Raw genomic sequence first — 25457 nt, 5'->3', positions numbered from 1 at the left:
ATCATCCATTTTGGATTTCTATTTGCCATATATTTTTCAACTGTGCAGTGATGCTTCACAAAAGCATTGAAACTTTCTATTCTCAAAGCTTCTACAGATTGTAAAATATATATTTTTTCTAAAATAATTATTGTGACTTCTTTCTAATTTCTGAAGACTGTTGACATCCAGTGGTAGCGATAGGAACTGCAATCATATTTCTATTAAAACGGGCTTGCCATAGAAAACTAATGGAGAACAGATTGACCTCCATTTTTTCCCCCCTGGATGGATTGTGCTTGGGGTTTCGCCTACCAAATAAGTTCTGTTATACTCACAAACATCATTCAAACAGTTTTAGAAACTTCAGAGTGTTTTCCATCAAATACTACCATTTATATGCATATCGTAGATTCTAGGCATGAGTAGCAGGCAGTTTACTTTGGGCACCTCAGTCATCCAAACTTCTGAATACTGCCCCCTTCCCCGAAGAAGTTAAATGAAATTGGTAAACGTTTTTATTTATCACACTTTTCTTTAACCATTTATGTTCTTTAATGCAGGGCTGACATACAAGTTCCTTCCCTTTTCCCCTTCTACTTTCCTCTTCCATTTTTGTGGCAATGCTGCAATTTTGGGTAGAGCAGACATGTCCATGTCTGTGTTAGCTGTATGTGTGACAACTCCACCAGTCCTATTTATGATATCATTCACAAAAATTATACATTTAAAATATATATATATTTGATCAATTAGTATATTTGAGTTGAACCACTATTTGTTGTATTATTTGTTCTGTCTTTTCAGGTGGATTAAAGTGAAATTGCAACCAACTTTCTAAGGCTTGTTTAAAAAATAACGATATTTTGGAGATTATTTCCTTTTCAAACAACCGAAAGTGAGCAGGTGTAATCTGATTAAAGGGAAAAGACCCTTCTTAAACACAGGATGAGACATTCTTACCATTTACTAGAGAACCAGTTTGGATTTAAGTATAACGTTTGTATGAATGATGCCTTTAGTGAGAGGTCTAATGCTTTAATATTGAATCATTTCTGCCCTCCGAATTCATATTCATTATACAAATAGGCGCTTTTAATTTTGTCTGGCTTGCCGTTCCAAATAATAATTTAATATTGTTTGTTCATATAATTTAAAAAGCAGGTCACTAGGTGTAGGCAAAACCATAAGCAAATAGGTAAACTGTGATATGACTAAAGAGTTAGTCAGGGTGATTTTTCCACAAATAGACAGGTATTTTCCTTTCCATAGTAGCAAGATCTTATCTATTTTTGCTAACTTTCTATAAAAAGTTATTGGAGTGAGATCATTTCTTTCTTTCTGGGATTTGTAAACCGAGTATGTCCACATCTCCGTCAGACCATTTAATTGGTAAACTACATGGTAATGTAGAATTAGCATTTTTTAGTGATCCAATACGCAATACAGTACAGAGGATAGCAGAATTATCTAGATCCTCTATGAGGCCGTGGAGAGATTATCATTATGGTTTTAAAAGAAAACAAATCATCAGCCTACAATGACACCTTTAGTTTTTAAGCCATGGATTTCTAATCCCTTAATATTATTGTTTGATCTAATTTAAACTGCTAACATTTAGATGGCAATAATAAATAGATATGCCGATAGTGGACAACCTTGTTTTACTCCTCTAGATAGTTTAAAACTTTCTGAGATGTAGCCATTATTTACTATTTTACACCTAGGGTTACTATACATAATTTTAACCCATTTTATAAGAGATTCCCCAAAATGGAAATATTCTAGACATTTAAATATAAATTCCAGTCGTACTTTATCAAAAGCCTTTACAAAATCAGCTATGAAAACCAGGCCTGGTGTCCCCGAAATGTCATAGTATTCTATTGTTTCCAGTACTTGTCTTATATTATCTACAATGTATCGTCCATGTAAAAATAATGTCTGATTAGGATGAATAATATCTGACAATACTTTTTAAATTCTATGCGGCAAGTATTTTGCTTGGATTTTTGCATCGCAACACTGAAGTGTAAGAGGTCTCCAATTTTTCTAATGGACTGGATCTTTATATATACCATTTGGGTCCTGTTTCAGTAATAATGAAATCAGACCTTCTTGTTGCGTGTCTGATAATCTACCATTTGGGGCGGCAGGGTAGCCTAGTGGTTAGAGCGTTGGACTAGTAACCGGAAGATGGCAAGGTACAAATCTGTCGTTCTACCCCTGAACAGGCAGTTAACCCACTGTTCCTAGGCCGTCATTGACAATAAGAATTTGTTCTTAACTGACTTGCCTAGTTAAATAAAGGTAAAATAAATAAAAATACATTTTATATCGGAGTGATTAAAACATGCTAATAATGGTCCTCTGTGTGTATCAAAAAAAGTTTGATATACTTCTGCTGGTATGCCATACAGCCCTGACTTTTTCCCATCCTTAAAGGCCCCAATTGCATCAAGAAGTTCCTAATCTGTAATTTGGCCTTCACATGATGTTTGGCCTTGTACAGATGTTAATTTTACATTATTATTCAGGAAAAAAATCCATACAATTAGTTTGTTAGTGGAGATGGAGGAGACTGAAATTAAAACATATTCTTAAAGTACGTTACTTCCTCTTTCAAAATATAATTTGGTGAACCATGCATGACTCCATCATTTGTGTCTTGAAAGGTTGTCTATTTGAATAGTGGGAGGGAGATGTAGACATGATATATGCAGACACAACAGTTTTTGTTGTGTTCAATAAGCTTTTAGCATGGTGTGTTTTAACTTCCTTAAAACCATCTGTTTTATAGCCTAATAAATATTTATTTGATTTTGACAATTTTTATCAGTCCAGTTATTTCATCTTGTTGACGTGCACAGGGTATGTCCAGCACTGTCACACACTGTATGGATACACAGTGAATGAATACATTATAATTTCACAATAGTTCCTGATTGTATGTTTTTGTTTGTGTCACAAGGTGTGGTGTGTTATCAGACCAATCCATCCTGAAGAAGGAAGAAGTGATGGAGGTGTGGAACAGTGGTGAAGAGGAGGGACTGACTGAACTGGAGGGCTCCTCAGACACCATGACAGCCCTGACCACCTCCAATCACCTCCTCCTCCATCACAGAGCTATTAACGACTCCAACCACACCACCACCAACAACATCACCTACTTCCCTTACTACCAGCACTCCCTCCCTGTGGCTGCTAGCTTCATCCTGGCCTACCTATTCATCTTCCTGCTGTGCATGGTGGGTAATGTACTGGTGTGTCTGATCGTGCTGGGGAACCGTCGCATGAGAACCGTCACCAACCTCTTCATCCTCAACCTGGCAGTCAGCGATCTGCTGGTGGGCATCTTCTGCATCCCCACTACTCTTGTGGACAACCTCATCACAGGTAGGTAAAACAACTTGGTTTAACTAAGCTGGTGAACTCAACTCTGTCTGAGTTTGGCGAATGCAACTGAGCAGGATAATGCAACTCAGCATCATCAACTCTATTACATCCAGTGGTGGAAAAAGTACCCAATTGTCATACTTGAGTAAAAGTAAAGATACCTTAATCGAAAATGACTCAAGTAAAAGTGAAAGTCACCCAGTAAAATACTACTTGTATAAAAGTATTTGGTTTAAATATACTTAAGTATCAAAAGTAAATGTATAAATCATTTCAAATTCCTTATATTAAGCAAAGCAGACGGCACCATGTTCTTGTTATTTTAATGGATAGCCAGAGGCACACTCCAACACTCAGACATCATTTAAAAACAAAGCATGTGTGTTTAGTGAGTCCGCCAGATCAGAGGCAGTAGGATGACCAGGGATGTTCTCTTGATAAATGTGTGAATTTGACAATTTCAGTTCAGCATTCAAAATTTAACGAGTCCTTTTGGGTGTCAGGGAAAATGTATGGAGTAAAAAGTACATTCTTTTCTTTAGGAATGTAGTGAAGTTAAAGTGGTCAAAAATATAAATTGTAAAGAAAAGTACTGATACCCCGAAAACTACTTAAGTTGTATTTTTACTTCACACCACTGATTACATCCCATTCATTTAACTCCATATCAAGGTGAATGTGTTGATCAATGTGAATTTAACTACAAACTTAATTCCACTCTAGAAACAATCCATGAATAGTGTAATATCCGTGACACATCAATATCAGACCTAAAGATTGAGTCAGATCCATTTCCACTCAGGTCTGGTATGTAGATATTAAAGTAATTTGTGAATCGAATGACTCATCAAAAAGAAAGCACATTAGCAAACAATTATAATTAACAAAGTATATCAGGTGACTATTAATATGTTATAGTTCATAGACTGGGTTTAGATTTTGGAGGGACCAATGGATGCCCATAAGCATTAAAAATGTTATACTTGTCCACTATCTTTTTGTCAACCCAAGACCAATGTGAATGCTAATTCAAATCCTGCCTGTGCATATAATTAACATGACATTGCTAGAAAGTGAATTAGATAATATGATTAATTAATGAATCCTCATATTAAAATGTCCATGCATAGTTGATGCCACATCATTATGAATCAGCCAGGGAAAGTGTTGGAAAATTAAAATGGGGGGGAATTTACCCCACGTTACCCTACTGTACACGGATCATATTAGACATAGGCCAATGTACAATTATCAATTTAGACATTTAGTGTAGAGGCAACAGAGATTCATCAGAATTTCAGGTGTGACCATGTTTTGAGGTTAGTGTATGTGAACATGTACTTTGAATGAAAATAAGCTTTTATTTTGGTTTCTGATGTGGTACGGCAGTTGAACTAAGCTCATGAGCCATTTACAAGTTATATTCTTCAAGAATCAATGCGTACATCATTCATTTATAAGTCCAAAAATGGATGTACCAGGGTCGTTCCACGAAGTTGGTGCCTTTAAAAACTGGTGCAGTATTTTGACATGTTTGTCATGAATTTACTTTCATTAATCTGATGACTGTTATTTATCTAATTAACTAACTATGTTTAATTGTTACCCAATTTAATTAATCATGTAACAATTAACTCATTAGGATTTGGGGCACCACTAGAGCAGTTCTAGAGTTACCTTCTCCCGAATTAAACTCTAAAGGTCTTTACCTATGGGGCGGCAGGTAGCCTAGTGGTTAGAGCATTGGGCCAGTAACCGAGAGGTTGTTGGATCAAATCCTCATTCTGCCCCTGTTCCTAGTCTGTTATTATAAATGAGAATTTGTTCTTAACCTGTCTAGGACTAGGGAACCCCGTTCCGCTAGCGGAACCCCTCGCCAACAGCCAATGAAATTGCATGGCGCCAAATACAAATCAACAGAAATCTCATAAATCAAATTTATCAAACATACAAGTATTAGGCACCATATTAAAGAAAAGTCTCGTTAATCCAGCCACAGTGTCTGATTTCAAAAATGCTTTACATACAATTAATCACTAACCTTTGATCTTCATCAGATGACACTCATAGGACTTTGTTACACACTGCATGTATGTTTTGTTCGGTAAAGTTCATATTTATATCCAAAAATCTTATTTTACATTGGCGTGTTATGTTCAGTAGATCCAAAACATGCAGTGATATTGCAGAGAGCCACATGAATTCACAGAAATACTCATTATAAATGTTGATGAAAATTCAAGTGTTATGCATGGAACTTTAGATACACTTCTCCTTAATGCAACCGCTGTGTCAGATTTCTAAAAACCTTTACGGAAAAAGCATAATCTGAGAACAGCGCTCAGAGCCCAAACCAGCCAAAAGAAATATCCACCATGTTGCGCAGTCAACATTAGTCATAAATAGCATTATAAATATTCACTTACCTTTGATGATCTTCATCAGAATGCACTCTCAGGAATCGCAGTTCCACAATAAATGTTTGTTTTGTTCGATAATGTCTATTTATGTCCATTTATGTCCAAATAGCTTCTTTGTTAGTGCGTTTGGTAAACAAATCCAAAATCGCTTTCAGGTCCAGCCGGACGAAAAGTTCAAAAAGTTATATTACAGGTCGAAGAAACTTGTTAAACTAAGTATAGAATCAATCTTTAGGATGTTTTTATCATAAATGTTCAATACTGTTCCAACCGGAGAATTCCATTGTCTGGAGAAAAGCAATGGAAAGAGAGCTACCTGTCATGTGAAATGCGCCTGACTGAGAATGAGGCTGCTGGCAAGACCCCTTAGTCAAACAGCTCGCATAAGGCCCCCCTTCACTGTAGAAGCCTGAAACTAAGTTCTAAAGACGGTTGACATCTAGTGGAAGCCTTGGGAAGTGCAAAATAACCCATATCCCACTGTGAATTCGATAGGGGCTGAGTTCAAAAACTACAAACCTCAGATTTCCCACTTCCTGTTTGGATTTTTGCCAGCCATATGAGTTCTGTTGAATGATGTCTGTGACATCATTCAAACAGTTTTAGAAACTTCAGAGTGTTTTCTATCCAATACTAATACTAATATACATATATTAGCATCTGGGACTGAGTAGGAGGCAGTTCACTCTGGGCATGCTATTCATCCAAAAGTGAAAATTCTGCCCCCTATTCCAAAGAAGTTTTTAACTGACATGCCTAGTTAAAAACAAACAAAACAACTATCACATCCATAAACAGTCAACTTATTAACCATAACCTCATATAATATCATCCTTCTGAACAGTTGTATCCTTGCATCTGCAAAAACCTGAGCCTTACTGATGATTCAGTACTACACAACTTGGTTTAATTATTTATTTACTAGCTAACTAAATAGTAACACAGGATAGACATACACACTTAATACATAAGAAACAGGTCCCTAGTGGACTGACAACAATATGGCTGCTTGTTACAAAAGACATGGAGAGAAAGGAAGAGAGGGACAGAGACACTTAATGTTGCTACATTTAGAAACTAGTCTCACTTATACCTTACACATGAACCACCACTTACTTGGAGAAAAATCATGAATGTATTCACGTGAAAAATGCCTTTTGTTTCCCGTGTTGTTCGCTGTGTATCTATCTGAACCGGGCAACCTTGGAAAGGGGGTTGGGCCTTTTTTTTTCAGAACGCTTCTAAGGCCTTGATTGTCAAAAAGGTGTCCCCACACATCTTCTAATGTTGTTCTCCAGTCATCCGGTATCCGGTGACTTGTTGTGTAGTCCTGAACAGAACTACAAGTTTATTCCCCTCCAATTCGCCCTGAAAGAAATATATATGAATCAAATACATTATACATTTAAAATGTTTGTACATGTTTATTTTTTATATTCTAAACAGAGGACAGGTAACTAAGTGGTGCAGCGGTCAGAGGCACTGCATCTCAGTGCTAGAGGCGTCACTACTAGTACCAGGGTCAGCGCACTCTCAAATGTTGTTTTTGCCATCATTGTAAGACTGCCACGCACACACTATATGATACATTTATTAAACATAAGAATGAGTGTTAGTTTTTGTCACAACCCGGCTCGTGGTAAGCGACAAAGAGCTCTTCTAGGACCAGGGTACAAATATTTATTTATCCATCTTACATGTAAAACCTTATATGTTCATCAAAAAAGCATGCACATAACTGTTAAATTGGAATCTGTCTTAAATCATTTTCCACACACAATCTGTGCCTGTATTTAGTTTTCATGCTAGTGAGGGCCGAGAATCCACTCTCACATACAGTTGAAGTCGGAAGTTCACATGTAATTTAGGTTGGAGTCATTAAAACTTGTTTTTCAACCACTCCACAAATTTCTTAACAAACTATAGTTTTGGCAAGTCGGTTAGGACATCTACTTTGTGCATGAATTTTTCCATCGATTGTTTACAGATTATTTCACATAACTCACTGTATCACAATTCCAGTGGGTCAGAAGTTTACATACACTAAGTTGACTGTGCCTTTAAACAGCTTGGAAAATTCCAGAAAATGATGTAATGTCTTTAGAAGCTTCTGATAGGCTAATTGACAACATTTGAGTCAATTGGAGGTATACCTGTGGATGTATTTCAAGGCCTACCTTCAAACTCAGTGGCTCTTTGCTTGACATCATGGGAAAATCAAGAGAAATCAGCCAAAACCTCAGAAAAAAATTGTAGACCTCCACAAGTCTGGTTCATCCTTGGGAGCAATTTCCAAACTCCTGAAGGTACCGATTTCGTCTGTATAAACAATTGTACGCAAGTATAAACACCATGGGACCACGCATCCGTCAAACCGCTCAGGAAGGAGATGTGTTCTGTCTCCTAGAAATTAACGTACTTTGGTGTGAAACGTGCAAATCAATCCCAGAACAACAGCAAAGGACCCTGTGAAGATGCTGGAGGAAACAGGTACAAAAGTATCTGTATCCACAGTAAAACAAGTCCTATATCGACATAACCTGAAAGGCAGCTCAGCAAGGAAGAAGCCACTGCTCCAAAACCCCCATTAAAAAAAGCCAGACTACGGTTTGCAACTGCACACGGACAAAGATTGTACTTTTTGGAGAAATATCTTCTGGTCTGATGAAACAAAAATATAACTATTTGTCCATAATAAACCATCGTTATGTTTGGAGGAAAAAGGGGAAGGCTTGCAAGCCGAAGAACACCATCCCAACCATGGGGCATGGAGGTGGCAACATCATGTTGTAGGGGTGCTTTGCTGCAGGAGGGACTGGTACAGTTCACAAAATATATGGCACCATGAGGTAGGAAAATTATGTGGATGTATTGAAGCAAAATCTCAAGACATCAGTCAGAAAGTTAATGCTTGGTCGCAAATGGGTCTTCTAAATTGACAATGACCTTAAATACAACAAAGTCAAGGTATTGGAGTGGCCATCACAAAGCCCTGACCTCAATCCTATAGAAACTTTGTGGGCAGAACTGAAAAACTGTGTGCAAGCAAGGAGGCCTACAAACCCAACTCAGTTACACCAGCTCTGTCAGGAGGAATGGGCCAAAATTCACCCAACTTATTGTGGGAAGCTTGTGGAAGGCTACCCAAAATGTTTGACCCAAGTTAAGCAATATAAAGGCAATGCTACCAAACACTAATTGAGTGTATGTAAACTTCTGACTCACTGGGAATGTGATGAAAGAAATAAAAGCTGAAATAATTACATTTCTCTACTATTATTCTGACATTTCACATTCTTATAATAAAGTGGTGATCCTAACTGACCTAAGACAGGGAATTTTTACGAGGATTAAATGTAAGGAATTGTGTAAAACGGAGTTTAAATGTATTTGGCTAAGGTGTATGTAAACTTCCGACTTCAACTGTAGGTACGTGGTTGCAAAGGGCATCAGTGTCTTAACAGAGCAATTTGCCAAGGCAACTGAGCGCAGTCCTATCCAGAAATCTGGCAGTGGCTTCTGATTAAATTATATTTTCACAGAATCGATTGTTGCAATTTCGATGAGGCCCTCTTGTGTCTTCCGTTTCGGGAAAGTACCTGCGTAATTGCACACCCAGCTCATTCAGGTGCTTCGCTATATAACATTTGACATTGTCCGTAAGCTAGAATGAATTTGCTCACAAAAAATTACACAATGATGGAAAGACCTATGTGTTGGCCTTGTTAATACAGACAGAAAAGAGCTCCAACTTATTAATCATAGCCTCAATTTTGTCTCGCATATTGAATATAGTTGCGGAGTGTCCCTGTATTCCTAGATTCAGATCATTCAGGCGAGAGAAAAACCTCACGAGATAGGCCAGTCGTGTGAGAAACTCGTCATCATGCAAGCGGTCAGACAAGTTTAAATTATGGTCAGTAAAGAAAACTTTAAGCTCGTCTCTCAATTTAAAAAAAACTTGTCAGTACTTTGCCGATTGTTAACCAGTTGCGACGAGCAGACCCGTATCCGGGAGCGTAATCATAGCCTCAAACGCATTAGCATAACGCAATGGACATAAATACCCCTAGAAACTTTTCCTATTCATGAAAATCTCAAATGAAATGAAATAAATATATTCAAACACAAGCTTAGCCTTTTGTTAACAACACTGTCATCTCAGATTTTCAAAATATGCGTTACAGCCAACGCTAGACAAGCATTTGTGTAAGTTTATCATGGCATAATGCTATGCTAGGCTCTGCTGGCATCAGGCAACATTTTCACAAAAATAAGAAAAGCAACCAAATTAAATAATTTACCTTTGAAGAACTTTGGATGCTTTCACTCAGGAGACTCCCAGTTAGATAGCAAATGTTCCTTTTTTCCCAAAATATTATTTTTGTAGGCGAAAAAGCTCCCGTTTCTTCACCATGCTTGGCTGAGAAATCGACCGAAAAACTATAAAGCCAAACTTTTTTCAAAATTAGCTACATAATATCGACAGAAACACGGCAAACGTTGTTTAGGATCCATCCTCAAGGTGTTTTTAACAAATATATTCAATAATATATCCGTCGAGGCAGTTGGTTTCTCATAAGAAGCGATTGGAAAAATGGCTACCTCAGTATTTTACTCAAGGTTTTCTGCGGGAGACACCATGTGACCACATGCCATATATGGTCCCTTACAGCCATTCTTCAAGGGAAATGCCTAAAAAGACGTCACAATGCTGTAGACACCTTGGGGAAAACGTAAGCTGAATCACATTTTCAAAACGGTACATTTATATTTTCCAGTTTTGAAAATGTGAATCACATTTTTATTTGGCGTACCCCCGACAGCATTGCGCGTAACCATAGTCCCACACTATTGAGAAAGAGGAGGAATAGAAAAAAAAGAGGGAACGAGAGAAGAATTGAGACAAATGTCGTACACACTGAAAGCATGGTTAGACTAGTGATCCTAGGCCCATCAGTGCACCTTGTCTGGTGCGGAGTGTGTATTGTTTGAATGGCAGCTATAAGTGTATTATATTTAGACCTCCTCCCTCTCAATACCCTGCGACAGCCTCCTCACAGGCACAGGTCAAGCATGCTCTATGCTTAACGGCCCCCTTGTCAGCCAGGATAAATAGCCCAGCAGCCCTGATTGCTAAATTATATCTTCACTTAGTCATCTATCAATCACATGCCTGCATTAGGAGGAGGGCAGGATCCCACACCCCATCCATTCCAACCCCTGACAGCCTGATAGACGGAGGGGGGGACGGGAGGGAGGAGGGGAGGGACGGGATGAGACCGGTGGGGTTAAGTGCAGTGGGGGGTGTGATGTGTGGCAGGGAGGAGAGAGAGAGAGGAAGTTTCTCTTCTCTCAGAGATCCATTAGCTAATGGGTGTCTTAAGCCCTGTCACTTATCCCCACTGCCGTCACCACACACTCATCTACTATGCTTCAGAGACGGAGTGTGTGTATTCCTATATTCATTGTGACTTCAAGTGACCCTAACAGTCTATACCCTAACAGTCTACGACTTTGACAATTTTTTGCACATTATTCTATTTAAAAGTCTGCAAGCTCTGTCTGTTTGGTTGTTGATCATTGCTCGACAGACATTTTCAAGTATTGCCATAGATTTTCAAGCCGATTTAAGTGAAAACTGTAACTCAAGAATTTTGCTTGGACTGTCTGGGAGTGGTCTGATTGTAGGGGACAAGTTTGTAATAAGAGGCATGAAATTTTACACACCGCTAGGGTAAGTGTAATTATGTTGGGCTATAGTGCCATCACAGATTTTGTCCATTACCCCCCCGGCAACCATTTCCAATATGGCCACCAACCAGCTCCATGGGGCCATATTGGACAGTAGGCACATGTCCATACCTCCATAAATAAAAGGTAAATAAAGCCCAATGATAGATTAAAATGTGTGGGGTGATGTGTAGAACACAAATATGCTGTATATTGGTCTACTTTAAAGAGTGGCTGCCTTTAAAAAGCAACAACCCCTTTGAAACAAATCCCAATTCTAGTTTCAAAATTGTGTACAAAGTGTAATAAGATAATATTGGTCATGAAGTCAGTCTTGTCTAAAACAGAGTTTGCAACGTCCGTGTGTCACAACGGGCAAATTAAGGTTGGGTTTTGATTTGAAAATGGCCATTTGCCCACTAACATGGGGTGAAAAACTGCAGTGATAGCTCTCTATCCAATAACATAGACAGTGAGACAGACCTTCCCATCAGCTCTGACTTTGTTTACATAAGACAACATTTTGGCATTTTTGAACTTCAGAAATACTGCACCAACCAGCTCAGTTCGATATAAAATTGCGCAACTAAAACATCCTATGCAAAAATGTATTACAGGTTTCTTGTGTTATCTTAGATTAATTCTGGTATTTTGAGGAAGTGAAATATGCTTCTGCATCTACAGTGGCTCATGGGGGACAAACATCATTAATCAATCGTGGAATCGATTAGGAAACACACCTGATATAGTGACCCAAATTAGTTTTTTTGTAATGTCCTCAGGCCTAGTTACAATATTTTACATGTATAGTAAACTCTCTAAAAACTGATATATGTTCCCCAGAAGTATGCTGATTACAATGATAAACTACTTTTAATGGCCAAAAGTATGTGGATACCACTTCAAATTAGTGGATTTGGCTATTTCAGCCATGTTCGTTGCTGACAGGTGTATAACATTTTATACACAGCCATGCAATCTCTGTAGACCAACACTGGCAGTAGAATGGCCTGTACTGAAGAGCTCAGTGACTTTCAATGTGGCACCGTCATAGGATGCCACCTTTTCAACAAGTCAGTTCATCAAATTTCTGCCCTGCTAGAGCTGCCCCAGTCAACTGTAAGTGCTGTTATTGTGAAGTGTAAACGTCTATGAGCAGCAACTGTTCAACCGCAAAGTGGTAGGCCACACAAACTCACAGAACGAGACCGACGACTGCTGACGCGTGTAGTGCGTAACAATTGTCTGTCCTTGGTTGGAACACTCCCTACCGAGTTCCAAACTGCCTCTGGAAGCAACGTCAGCACAGGACTGTTCATCGGGAGCTTCATGAAATGGGTTTCCATGGCCAATCAGCTGCAACCAAGCCTAAGATCACCCTGCACAATGCCAAGCGTCGGCTGGAGTGGTGTAAAGCTCACTGCTATTGGACTCTGGAGCAGTGGAAATGCGTTTTCTGTAGTGATGAATCATGCTTCACCATCTGGCAGTCCGACAGACAAATCTTTGTTTGGCAGATGCCAGGAGAAAGCTACCTGCCCTAATTCATATTGTCAACTTTAAAGTTTGGTTGAGGAGGAATAATGGCTGGGGCTGTTTTTCATGGTTCATACAGCATACAATGACAGTCTACGATTCTGTGCTTCCAACTTTGTGGCAACAGTTTGGGGAAGACCCTTTCCTGTTTCAGCATGACAATGCCCCCGTGCACAAAGTGAGGTCCATATAGAAATGGTTTGTCGAGATCGGTGTGGAAGAACTTGACTAGCCTGCACAGAGCCCTGACCTCAACCCCATCTAACACCTTTGGGATGAATTGGAATGCCTACTGCGAGCCAGGCCTAATCGCCCAACATCCGTGCCCGACCTCACTAATGCTGTTGTGGCTGAATGGAAGCAAGTCCCCGCAGCAATTTTTCACTATCTATGGAAAGCCTTCCCAAAAGAGTGGAGGCTGTTATAGCTGCAATGGAGGGACCAACTCCATATCAATGCACTTGATTTTGGAATGAAATATTTGATGAGCATGTGTCCACATACTTTTTGGCCATGTAGTGTATCTGTGACCAACAGATGCATATCTGTATTCCCAGTCACGTGAAATCCATAGACTAATGAATTTATTTTAATTGACTGATTTCCTTATATGAACTGCAACTCAGTAAAATAAAAAAACATTGCATGTTGCATTTATATTTTTGTTCAGTGTATATTCGATAATCAGAAATTTGGATAGATTTCTGGGCACTTTTTTGCCACTTATTAAAAAGGAAACAAATACATGTAACTGCCAAAATAAAGGAAGCTCCAACCGAAAGTGTCTTAATAGGGTGTTGGGCCACCATAAGCCAGAACAGCTTCAATGTGCCTTGGCATAAATTCTACGTGTGTCTGTAACTCTATTGGAAGGATGCGACACCATTCTTCCACAAAAAAATGTGTTGTTTTGTTGATGGTCATAGAAAAAGCTGTCTCAGGTGCCGCTCCTGAATATCCCATAAGTGTTCATTTGGGTTGAGATCTGGTGACTGAGACATACACACACGCACGCACACACACACACACACACACACGCACGCACTTAAACCCCCTATGGTTCTTTGAGACCCCTCTTTCAAAGTCAATTAGATCTGGTCTTATAGCCTGTTACACAGAATAATGGGCAAATTGGCATTTTTATACATGACCCTAAGCATTATGGGATGTTAATTTCTTAATTAACTCAATCATACCTTTGTGGAAGTACTTGCTTTCAATATACTCTGTATCCCTTATTTACTTGTGTTTCCATTATTCTGGCATTTACCTGTATATGGCATATTTGAGCCATTTTCTTGTGTTCTCCTCACCACCTTTTAAGGAGAAGTTTACCTAAAATCAAGAATGTCCCAAGTGATTTCATACATTGAAACTAGTTGAAGTTTGCTCTCTCCCTCTCCCTGTGAGACAGTGAGACAGCTGGGACAAAAAAACGGATCACGTGATTTGCTCTGCCGAAATACACATTATGGAGAAATACGTTGTTTTATTGAATGTGTATGGCTGAATTAGCTACTCGTTTTATCAGAAGTACCATTGGTTTTGCGATTATTTTATATCATTATTTTATATGGCTGAATGACACCAGAGGAGATTGGTAACAACTATGCATGTGTGCTCGTTGGGGAATGCCTGCTACGTAAAAAGGGCACGTTATTCCTTTCCACAATATTCCCTACCAATGACCAAATGACACACTCAAAGAAGAGACACCCTCGCTACAATCAAACATGGGGTAGGTTTGGTAATGTATTTACTTTATTTATTTAATCTTTATTTAACGAGGCAAGTTAGTTAAGAACAAATTCTTGTTTACAATGACGGCATACTCCGGCCAAACCCTAACCTGGACGACGCTGGGCCAATTGTGCGATGCCCTATGGGACTCCCAATCACGTCCAGTTGTGGGACAGCCTGGAATCAAACCAGGCTCTGTAGTGACGCCTCTAGCCCTGAGATACAGTGCCTTAGGCCACTGTGCCACTCGGGAGCCCCTAACATAATAATAATGCTGTAGGGTTGCTTTGCTGCCTCTGGTACTGTGGGCCTTTAAAGTATGGAAGACATCATGACATCCATCAGCAGATTATCAAGGTGTTTTGAAGTGCAATGTTCAACCCAGTGTCCAAAAACTGTATCTGTTGAAGGTTGTTGACCTTCCAGCAGGACAACAACCCCAAACACACAAAAGCACCCTGGAATAGTTCAAGAAGAAATGCTGGACTGAGAGTGGCCAAATTGCCAGCAGCAAGCTCATCGATGGCTACAAGCAGCATTTGTCTGTAGTTATCTTGGCTAAAAGCTGTGCAACCAGGTACTAGCTCTGGGTTACCAATCATTTTGACCATGCCCTTTGTCTTTATTTAACTTAAATTTACAAAAATAAAATTGGTTCTGTCATGTTGGAAATCCAATACCAAGGTGTGGAGACCAACATTTATTTTAAATTTCAACTTATTTTAGAATAAATAGGGAATTATTTAAGAAAAGTGTAAGGGTGCCAATATATTTGGCCGTAACTGAACCTCCACACGATCACTTTGCTGCTTTTTCTTCTCAAACACGGCTCTGTATTTTGGCCCTGCACCAGATCCAGTCCATGGTGTAACACAGAAGGAACAGCTGTATCTTTGAGTATTCTTCGGGGATCTGTACCCATCATTTTCGATCTGTTTCATAGTCGTTGGCGTTCAAGTACTTACTACAGACACCTAGCAACGTAATACTGTAGCAACGTAATATTTACATCGTATTTGTTTCTAATTGCTATGAACAATTTTCTGCATCTGTGACATTTTGTGCCTTCTTCCCTAGAATTGCATATATAAATTGCAACCAGGGACCGAACACCAGCTCTTAAGATTTCCACGTTTCAGAACAAACTTTACCTTTGATAACTCTCAACTTTTGAACCAGTTCGTTCTAAAGGCACTCGCACATCTGAGCTATCTTTGTTGCAGGTGCATGGTAACAGTTGAATAACATGAGAAAAAATAACAAACCCGCACACTGCTCTTTATTAAGCTTTGACGAAGGCCTTGAAGCCAGTATGTAAAAGCTTAATAAAGAGCAGTGATACTAGCAAGGAGGGGGGAGCTTGTTATTCTTTTCTCATGAACCAGATCCTTCTCCCACCAAAAAGTAAGGGGATGTAGTGTCCTTTTACATAGCAGGGATCCCCCAACAAGTGCATATGCGCAGCTGTTACCTATCTCTGCTCTTGTCAGATGGTCACATAAAATAATGCTATAAAATAATTGCAAATGTTATAGGTGGAAAAGTACACATTTCCTGACTCAAGTTGTCACGTATACGCAGAGACTCAGGAAGTAGGTGCAGAAGGAGAGGTTAATAACAATGATGCAAGGCAAATGAATAAAACAGATGCGCACTGAACATGAAAACACACCAATACTGCCTTATTACTGAGGACTAAATAGAGGGAAGGTAATCAAGGTGATGATGAAGTCCAGGTGTGCGTAATGATGGGGAGCAGGTGTGCGTAATAATGGTTGCCAGGGCCCGTGGTTAGTAGACCGGCGACATCGAGCGCTGGAGAGAGGGAGCGTGAGTAGGCGTATATGGCGGTACGCTTTCAGTAAAACATGGTATTTTTCCATGACTCACATATTTCTGAAACACCCATTTCCTCACAGCGGAGAAGAGCGAGGCTACAGGGAGAAAGATGGAAAGAGTAAACTCCACTGAACTAGTTTCAATGTATGGAATGAGTTGGGACATTCTCTCAATGGCCTACACACAATACCCATAATGTCAAGGTGGAATTATGTTTTTTTTAAACATTTTTACAAATGAATACAAAATGAAAAGCTGAAATTACTTAAATCATTAAGTATTCAACCCCTTTGTTATGGCAAGTCTAAATAAGTTCAGGATTAAACATTTTGCTTAACAAGTTGCATGGACTCACTCTGTGTGCAATAATAGTGACTACCTCATCTCTGTACCCCACACACAATTAATTATCTGTAAGGTCCTTCTGTCGTGCAGTGAATTTCAAACACAGATTCAAGCACAAAGAACAGAGAGGTTTTCCAATGCCTCACAAAGAAGGGTACATATTGGTCGAGGGGTAAAAAAAAAGACATTGAATATCCCTTTGAGCATGGTAAATTATTAATGACACTTTATATGGTGTATCACTACACCCAGTCACCACAAATATAGAGGCGTCCTTCCTAACCCAGTTGCAGGAGAGGAAGGAAACCAGTCTAAGGATGGATCAGCAACATTGTAGTTACCCCACAATACTAACCTAATTGACAGAGTCAAAAGAAGGAAGCCTGTACAGAATAAAAATATATTCCAAAACATGCATCCTGTTTGCAACAAAGCATTAAAGTAATACTACCAAAAATGTGGCAAAGCAATTAACTTTATGTCCTGAAAACAAAGTGTTGTGTTTGGGGCAAATACAATACCACATTACTGAGTTTTACTCTCCATTTTTCAAGCATAGTGGTGGCTGCATCATGTTATGGGTAAGCTTGTAATTGTTCAGGACTGGGGAGTTTTTCAGTATAAAAAAGAAACGGAAAGGCACTAAGCACACGCAAATTCCTATAGGAAAACCTGGTTCAGTCTGCTTTCCACCAGACACTGGGAGATGAATTTATCTTTCAGCAGGACAATAACCTAAAACACAAGGCCAAATCTACACTGAAGTTGCTTACCAAGTAGACAGTGAATGTTCCTGCCTGGCCGAGTTACAATTTTGACTTAAATCAGTTTGAAAATCAATGACAAAACTTGAAAATGGTTGTCTTGCAATGATTGACAACCAATCCAGGTGGGCAAAGCTCTTAGATACCCAGAAAGAATCACAGCTGTAATCGCTGCCAAAGGTGATTTTAACATATATGTATGCCATCAGGGGTGTGAATATTCATGTATATTAGATATTTCGGTATTTCATTTTCAATATATTTTCAAAAATGTCTAAAAACATGTTTTCACTTTGTAATTATGGGGTATTGTGTATAGATGGGTGAAATATTTTTTTGAATCAATTTTGAATTCAGGCAGTAACAACAAAATGTGGTATTAATACTTTCTTAAGGCACTGTATTATCTATGATGATATAGCCATGTGACTCTTGTCGAATATGGCCCCAGGGAGCTGGGGTAATATGAAAACATATGCGATGGCAGTATAGCTTAAAATACTTATAAGGACTACTCCCAGCTGTGTAAAATTTGATGCCTCTATCACAAAAGCCACAATTCTCCAAAAATTTGACGATTAGCCGCCGGACTATACCGCCTGGTGATGTCACCAGGGAAGCAAAAGCTCCACCCATGCAAAGCCTGAATGAATAACTGGGTGAAAATTAAATGGGAGTATGTTAATACTATACTCTATTGACGTTTAGGCCAGGTTGTAGGCCAGATCATTCATTAAGGTCATTAATTTCACTGAACACAGATCTTCTATGAAGAAGGGTCCACTCTATACTCCCATTTGTGCAGAATCTAACCACTCAACACACACGTGTTCACCACTGTGCTGTATATGGCCTAGTGCTGTACACACTCAAGTTACACAAATTGCTGCTGGGAAAGTCTATATTTTTTATTTACAATTATTTTACAAGATGATGTTGTTGGTAATTGTCATTTATTTTGTTGACAGGCTGGCCGTTTACCAACACTGTGTGTAAAATGAGTGGTCTGGTGCAGGGGATGTCTGTAGCTGCCTCAGTCTTCACCCTGGTGGCCATTGCAGTAGACAGGTTGGTATGATGGAGATCTACAGAGAGGCAGGGGCGTGTGGTGTGAAGGAGAGGTGGTGGTGGTGAATGGAGAATAGTAGATTTGATCCATAAATTACCGACTGTTTTTTTTAGGTTTGCCAATGCCTCTTCCTCTACCTCTTTTACAGTTTATTTGCTTCATTATTTTAACTTGTTTAAACTTGTTGATTGGATGGCTGGATAGATAGAAGAGACAGGAAGGATAGAGAAAGGTTTGCAGAGCTGTTGATAAAATATGGAAGTTCACACAGATTTGACATGGATTTGCCTTGCCCCAAAAAAACAAACAGCAAGTGTTCTTCCTTTTCCTCTGTCTATTTCCGCTCTCCACAGGTTCCGCTGCATTGTGTTCCCTTTTCAACCCAAACTCACCCTAATAGTTGCCAAGGTGACCATAGCGATGATCTGGGTCCTGGCTGTGGTAATCATGTGCCCCTCAGCAGCTGCCCTGACCGTGGTGGAAGTGGCCGATCACTACATGGTGTATAACCAGGACTACAACAAGACTTACCCCCTGTACTCCTGCTACGAGAACTTTGCCGACCCGAAGATGCGGAAGGTCTACACCACAGTGCTGTTCGCCCACATCTACTTGGTGCCCCTGGCTCTCATCACTGTCATGTACGGACGCATCGGCGTGAAGCTCTACACCTCCGTGGTGTCAAGAAGAGAGCCTCAGGATGCAGCACATCCTCCTCCTCGAGCCAGGCATGAGGGGGGCAGGCATCTGATCTCACAGAAGAAGATCAAGGTGATCAAGATGCTGATCGTAGTAGCCCTGCTGTTCATGCTGTCCTGGCTGCCCTTGTGGACTCTGATGCTGCTGACAGACTACGCAGGGCTGGACGAGGAGCAGCTGGAGCTCCTGACTGGATACATCTTCCCCTTCGCCCACTGGCTGGCTTTCTCCAACTCCTCTGTCAACCCCATCATCTACGGATACTTCAATGAGAACTTCAAGAGGGGCTTCCAGGCAGTCTACCAGACCAACTCCTGCTGCCGTCCGGGAAATAGGGTTGAGGTAGCAGGGAGGGGAAACCGGGAAGGCAGAGCAGGGGGTGGGGGTAATGGTGGAGAGGGTGGAGGCGGCCTGAGGGAGCCTACAAGCAACCCCAATCCTCTCCCATTTGGGGCTAGAAACAAAGTGTATACTGACGGTAATGTGATGCACTCTGTCCATCTTGAGCTGGAGTTGAAGAAAAATTCTAAGGTGGGAAGCAACACGGTCCATGTTGAGGTTGGGGGGACTGGGGCAGGCGGAGGAATAGGGAATGGAAATGGGATGAACAAAAAGGGGCTACAGGTTGACGAGCAGACCAGCCCAATGGGAGTTTGTCAGGCCTGGGATCATTAGTGGGGATGTAAACCGTGGAGGTGCTTTCAGCATCCCTAATAATATTTTACATTTAGATGTACATTACATTTACAATCTAAACGCATTCTTAATGCATAGAAAAGATAGGCACCATCTTATTTTCTTTTCTTTCAGATGGCATGTGTGGACTCATTGTGAAGGAAGTGGACTCATCTCAACATTAGATTAGATCGTATAGGGATTTGAAAATGTCTGACAAACTATAATCTAAGAGCCACTAAGTACTCTCCAAACACCAAAGATAGACTTGAAAAGAAAGAGAACAAAGCAAAGCAATGCAAAGACATCAATCATGGTGATACCCTTATTCTGTTTTTGCTTGTAATATGAATTAGTGGAAAATGAATTCTGTTTTGCTCAGTGAAGATTTCTTTGAACAATGTCAGCAAAACAACGAGAGGGGATATAGTTGAGACTATTTAATGTCAACGTTTTAGCCCTAAAGTAGTCTCAATCTGAACACTGTCAACAATATAGATGTCTCTTAAAATGTCTCAAAGAACATAATGCCTCAGAAAAAGGCAGTTTGGTTCAATTCAATCTTGAAACTTGAAGCAAAACAAATTTCCGCACAGAGGGGAAGTGCATTATCTGATACTACAGAGCACAACAAATCAAATGATATCTAATTAAAGCAAAGGTTATTCATCGTATACACAGGTAAGCGGTGCAATTAAATACTGAGCTACCTCAACATTGCAGTAAAATAAGAGTAATGACTAACACAATAAGTTATACGTTTTAAACAACTATTAAAAAGTATACGGGTGGAAAATAACTGTTTTGGAGAAGCAGTATTGGACTGAAATCTAGTCCCTGTCGCTAGTGAAAACAGGGACCAAACTATCTATTGATCAATACATTTGTACATGTTACTGAACAAGCATATCAGTTTAATAAGGAGTGAGAAAGATGTATTTTATGTAAGGTTTTATTAAAGTTTTCTGAGAATGCCCTTACTCTATAGGACTGATGAAAACGCCAAAAGGGGCTGAGTCAAACAAAACAAACGCTCACAAATATTGCTAAGGGCTAGTCAGACAGTTTTTCTAACTAGGGAAATATTAATATGCCTTGCCTAGAGTTTGGTAGGACCAAATGTATGTGTATAAACCAGGGTTTCTTAAACTGTAGATCGTGACCCTATGTTGGCCCTGGGCATGTGAGAGGTGGGTCAAGAGTTATGAGAATACATATCTAATCACACATAATTTATTCTTAATTTGGGTCATTGGAGGACGATTTGGGTCACTGGAGGACGTTACACTTCTAATTTTGGTTTCAAACTTGAAAAGTTTAAGAACCCCTGGTATAAAGCAATGATTTATATATACACTAGATGACTGACGGGGTGCCATTCATGCTGTTCACAGCGTAGTAGCCAGGGCAACAAAAAAACGGAAAAGATGAGCCTCGCACATAAACGCTCTTTACCCACTACAATGTTTACTTTATGCATCTATATCATATCACTGAGGCTACCTTTCCATTATATTATGTGAGCAAAACATACAAAAATATGTAAAAACATTTTTCTTAAAGTATAATTTCTAGACAGTACCTAATGTTACTGTCCCCACTATGACAAAAATACTTAAATACATGTCATTGTGTGCTTGAAACATTTAATTGAAATACTGTAGAATTCCATTTATTCCTTTGGAGGACTGCTTCTTCTAAGGAGAATCAATATGGTCGTCCAGTGAATTCAAAGCCTCTCATTGGCCAATATATAGCATCTGCAATCTAGAGTTTATATACATCCCTAGTATAAACACTAGAGGACTGACAGGGGCTGCTGTTTTGAAGCCACTATGCAGCCATTTTTGCATTCCTCCACCATTGTAAAAAAAATATTTATTCCTGTGTATATTAGTTTTGCAAACAACATTTTATTACAGACACCTTAATGCATACTTTGAACTTAAACATTTTAATACAAAATGTAAAACATCAAAATCCACAAAGAAATGTTTATTTGGACACAAAAATCAACATTTTGCAATGGCCAGCTCAGTCTCCGGACATGAAACCCATAGAAGAGGGTAGTCCATAAGTGCAGACAAAGGATTTCAAGGATCTGGAAGGATTCTGTATGTAGGAATGGTCTAAGATCCCTCCCAATGTGTTCTCCAACTCATAAAACATTGTAGAAAAAGGTTCAGTGCCATTATCCTCGCAGGGTGAGGTATTGAAAACGGGGGTGTCAATATTTTTTTAATAAAAAAGTATTACTTGTTATTAAACGATCTCTTTCTCTGAATTAGTATAAAATAATATAATTCCTCAATTTTTCCAGCATACAATATAATTGAGTATTTTAATTGTTTATTTTATACGGTTATTTTGAAGGGTGTCAATAATTTCAACCCCACCGTACATCATTGGGTAGACTTACTCAGGTGCTGAAAAGACAGAGCACTAATTCAACTGAAAAGCACGCTCAGGTCAGAGGTATGACACAAAACAATTGCTATTTTTCTATTCCATATGTCATTGTTAAGCAATGTCGTTATGGTTACTGTACCCATAGAGACCTAATTAATTTACTACTAATATAGTTTTAATGGTAATCATCTGGCAAGTCCTTACAAAACTCAATCTAGCTAATATTTTATAGAACACAAGATAACAAACCGTAACCTGATAAGACAAATACAATCTAAAAAAAGATAACAGCCTCATTTGCAACTGTTTAAATATCAAAGCGGCTTGCTTGCAAAAAGATCTGCTGAATAATGTTTGTGTTAGTCTTTACACAGTATGGTTGCTATGGCGTTATGCTGCTTGGTGTACTGCAAGCCTCCACATTTGTGTTGTGTACAGTATATTGTATTATGTGGTTTATTTTGTGGTGGGAGCTTTGTGGGCAGGAGGGGATGGGGCGAAAGGAGAAAGCATGGCGTCAACGGCTTTTCAGATTCTCCCATTTACAGACTGGAAATGCTTGCAACTGTTGTTTGTTTAAAGGAAGCAGGGTTGGGGTTTATTTCAAATGTGTCAGTTTTGTCAAATAACATTTCCTCTGTGGTGATGTGTGGGAGTAAAAAACAGTGCCAGCAGGACCAGAGTAGAAATAACAGATAAAAACAAGGATATGCTGAGACCCTCAGTAAATGTAATAAATATTGGACAAAAACTGAAAAAAGCTTGTTGTCAGAACAACAAAGGATGTCCAAACTGGATTAGGTGCTGTCCAGACAGGTAGTAGCACGGCTGAGGTCTCAGGCCTGTCTTCACCATGATCCTCCTGAGAAAGAAATAGAGGAAAACAGAAGACAGGGTAGCTTTGTTTAGGCAGTGGCATGGCACCAGATAAGCTCTGGCCCAATCCTAATGTCAACCTTAAGTCTTCATGCCCTTTGCACTTTGGAGATCACATCTCACTGGAAAACCTTGAGGAATATTGGATTTTTAGTTTACCTCCTGAATTAAATTGGAAAGTGTATTGACCCAATCTGTAATGGAAGTGTTTATGCAGTATACATGATTCTATGTTGACACAACTTACGTAGCACTTACAGCAGGCTACTTACTGCCTGCTGACACAGGTATAATTATATATAATTATATATATATATTATAATTCTGACAACTGGAAGCCTCTCCTGTGAGGCAAGCCTACCAGGTTGTAGTAGAATGTTTTTTACAATACCCAAATGTAATTTTGCATATTTTATTTAACGATGGGATAAGAGCCACTTTGTATATACTAATGCAGGATCAATGTAATTAACCCATTACATCTTATTATTGTCAGATTACTGTTTGTGTTATCTATTTGTAGTGGGAGTGGTGTTTGAAAATGTATGTTTATGTATCCTGATATTATTGATGTTCTGGGAGTAATTGTTTTATCATAACAAACCATGTTTAACCTGAGTTCATGTTGCAATGACAGATTAGTCAAAATTATTCATATTACAGATTTCAATCAAATCAAATTGAAAGTAATCAGTGCTATTAATTGAATCTGTCTTGAAACATGAACATGGTAATTGTGATAATTGGTTGCTATGCTACATGTAAATTGATACTCCACCATGTGTTTTAAATGGTGCCTTGCATTGAAAATAGTCTATAAAGTGGGTGGAGGAACATTGCTTAATAAATATATTTTGAAAATGCAGTGTAAGGTGTTCTGCACTTAAAAAAGATGATATAAGTTTTCTAATCATCCTTCTCTTGAAGATCATACCGCATTTGGGTAAACAGCGCAACTGTTCACCACAGCGTCTGTTATTGTTTTTGTTGAGAGTAGCGTCTGGCAGAATGGTGCAAAAAAAAATTGCTGTACGTATTCTTCTGTTTATCCCGCATGCAATGACGTCAGAGTGGGGAACAAAACTGTTTGTTTGTTTGCAGTAAATTCTTTGTTGTTGTAATATCCAAAAATGGATGTGGCAGTTTTACCAGGGTGTACTAGCTTTAAAGCGGCAATCAGCAGTAGAAACAATAAGAGTTCTGCAAGCCCTGTTTCTGTAAAAATCTGAGGGATGGGGCTGGAGAAATGTAACCACGCTCAAATTCATAGACAGAGCTATGGATGCAAGGACTGACCATCCATGGTGTAAAACATTATAGTTTTAACCATGTTTTCAGGTTATATAGTGTTTAACATTTACTTTGTTTACAAACATTGTAGTAAAACAAGTTCATATTTTGGGTTCTGATGCGGCACGACAGTTGAACTACACTCATGAGACATAAGTTATATTTTTCAAGAATGTACACAAGTTGTTTGGTATTTGGTATTTATTAGGATCCCCATTAGCCGCTGCAAAAGCATCAGATAGTCTTCCTGGGGTCCACATAAACATGACATAGCACAGAACATTATTAGTCAAGGACTGAAATGCATAAATGTGAAATGTCACACATATCAGTACATACACACAATATCTAGGTCTAATACAGTGCAAATTGCAATATAACATGTATAAAATAGCTGTGCTTTTTGGTTTTATTGCTAGCTTGCTTTATCTAGGGTGGCAGAGAGTTCCATGTAGCCATGGCTCTATTTAATACTGTGTGTTTCCCAGACTCTGTTTTGGACCTGGGGACTGTGAAGAGACCTCTGGTTGCATGTCTTGTGCTCTACCGATGAGTGTCCGAACTGTGTGCCAACTGGTTGAACAGACAGTTCGGTACCTTCAACACATCAATACCTCCGCCAAAAACCAATAGTGATGCAGTCAATCTCTCCTCAACTTTGAGCCATGCATGTTGCTGACACTTTCA

At 39.2% G+C, this 25457-nt stretch overlaps 1 protein-coding gene across 1 annotated transcript; it reads left to right on the top strand.

Moving 5' to 3' along the window:
• Nucleotides 1–2956: 2956 nt before the first annotated feature.
• LOC112263977 (neuropeptide FF receptor 1-like) lies at nucleotides 2957–24306 on the top strand. Its single transcript, XM_024440600.2, has 3 exons — nucleotides 2957–3375; nucleotides 18721–18820; nucleotides 19175–24306. Exons 1-3 carry the CDS (start codon nucleotides 2997–2999, stop codon nucleotides 20193–20195), a joined length of 1500 nt encoding a protein of 499 aa, XP_024296368.1. The 5' UTR covers nucleotides 2957–2996; the 3' UTR covers nucleotides 20196–24306.
• Nucleotides 24307–25457: the final 1151 nt, after the last annotated feature.

Source organism: Oncorhynchus tshawytscha, linkage group LG12, assembly GCF_018296145.1.
Source record: "Oncorhynchus tshawytscha isolate Ot180627B linkage group LG12, Otsh_v2.0, whole genome shotgun sequence".
Taxonomy (NCBI): domain Eukaryota; kingdom Metazoa; phylum Chordata; class Actinopteri; order Salmoniformes; family Salmonidae; genus Oncorhynchus; species Oncorhynchus tshawytscha.
Note: the sequence above shows the minus strand (reverse complement) of the source record. Positions and strands in the feature narration are given on the sequence as shown.

Excerpts from the sequence above, each read along its gene's own strand:
- LOC112263977 (XM_024440600.2), top strand. The coding sequence starts at position 2,997 with ATGGAGGTGTGGAACAGTGGTGAAGAGGAGGGACTGACTGAACTGGAG. Across the intron at positions 3,376-18,720 it reads TGTGGACAACCTCATCACAG|GCTGGCCGTTTACCAACACT; the intron begins GTAGGTAAAACA and ends TTTTGTTGACAG. Across the intron at positions 18,821-19,174 it reads GTGGCCATTGCAGTAGACAG|GTTCCGCTGCATTGTGTTCC; the intron begins GTTGGTATGATG and ends CGCTCTCCACAG.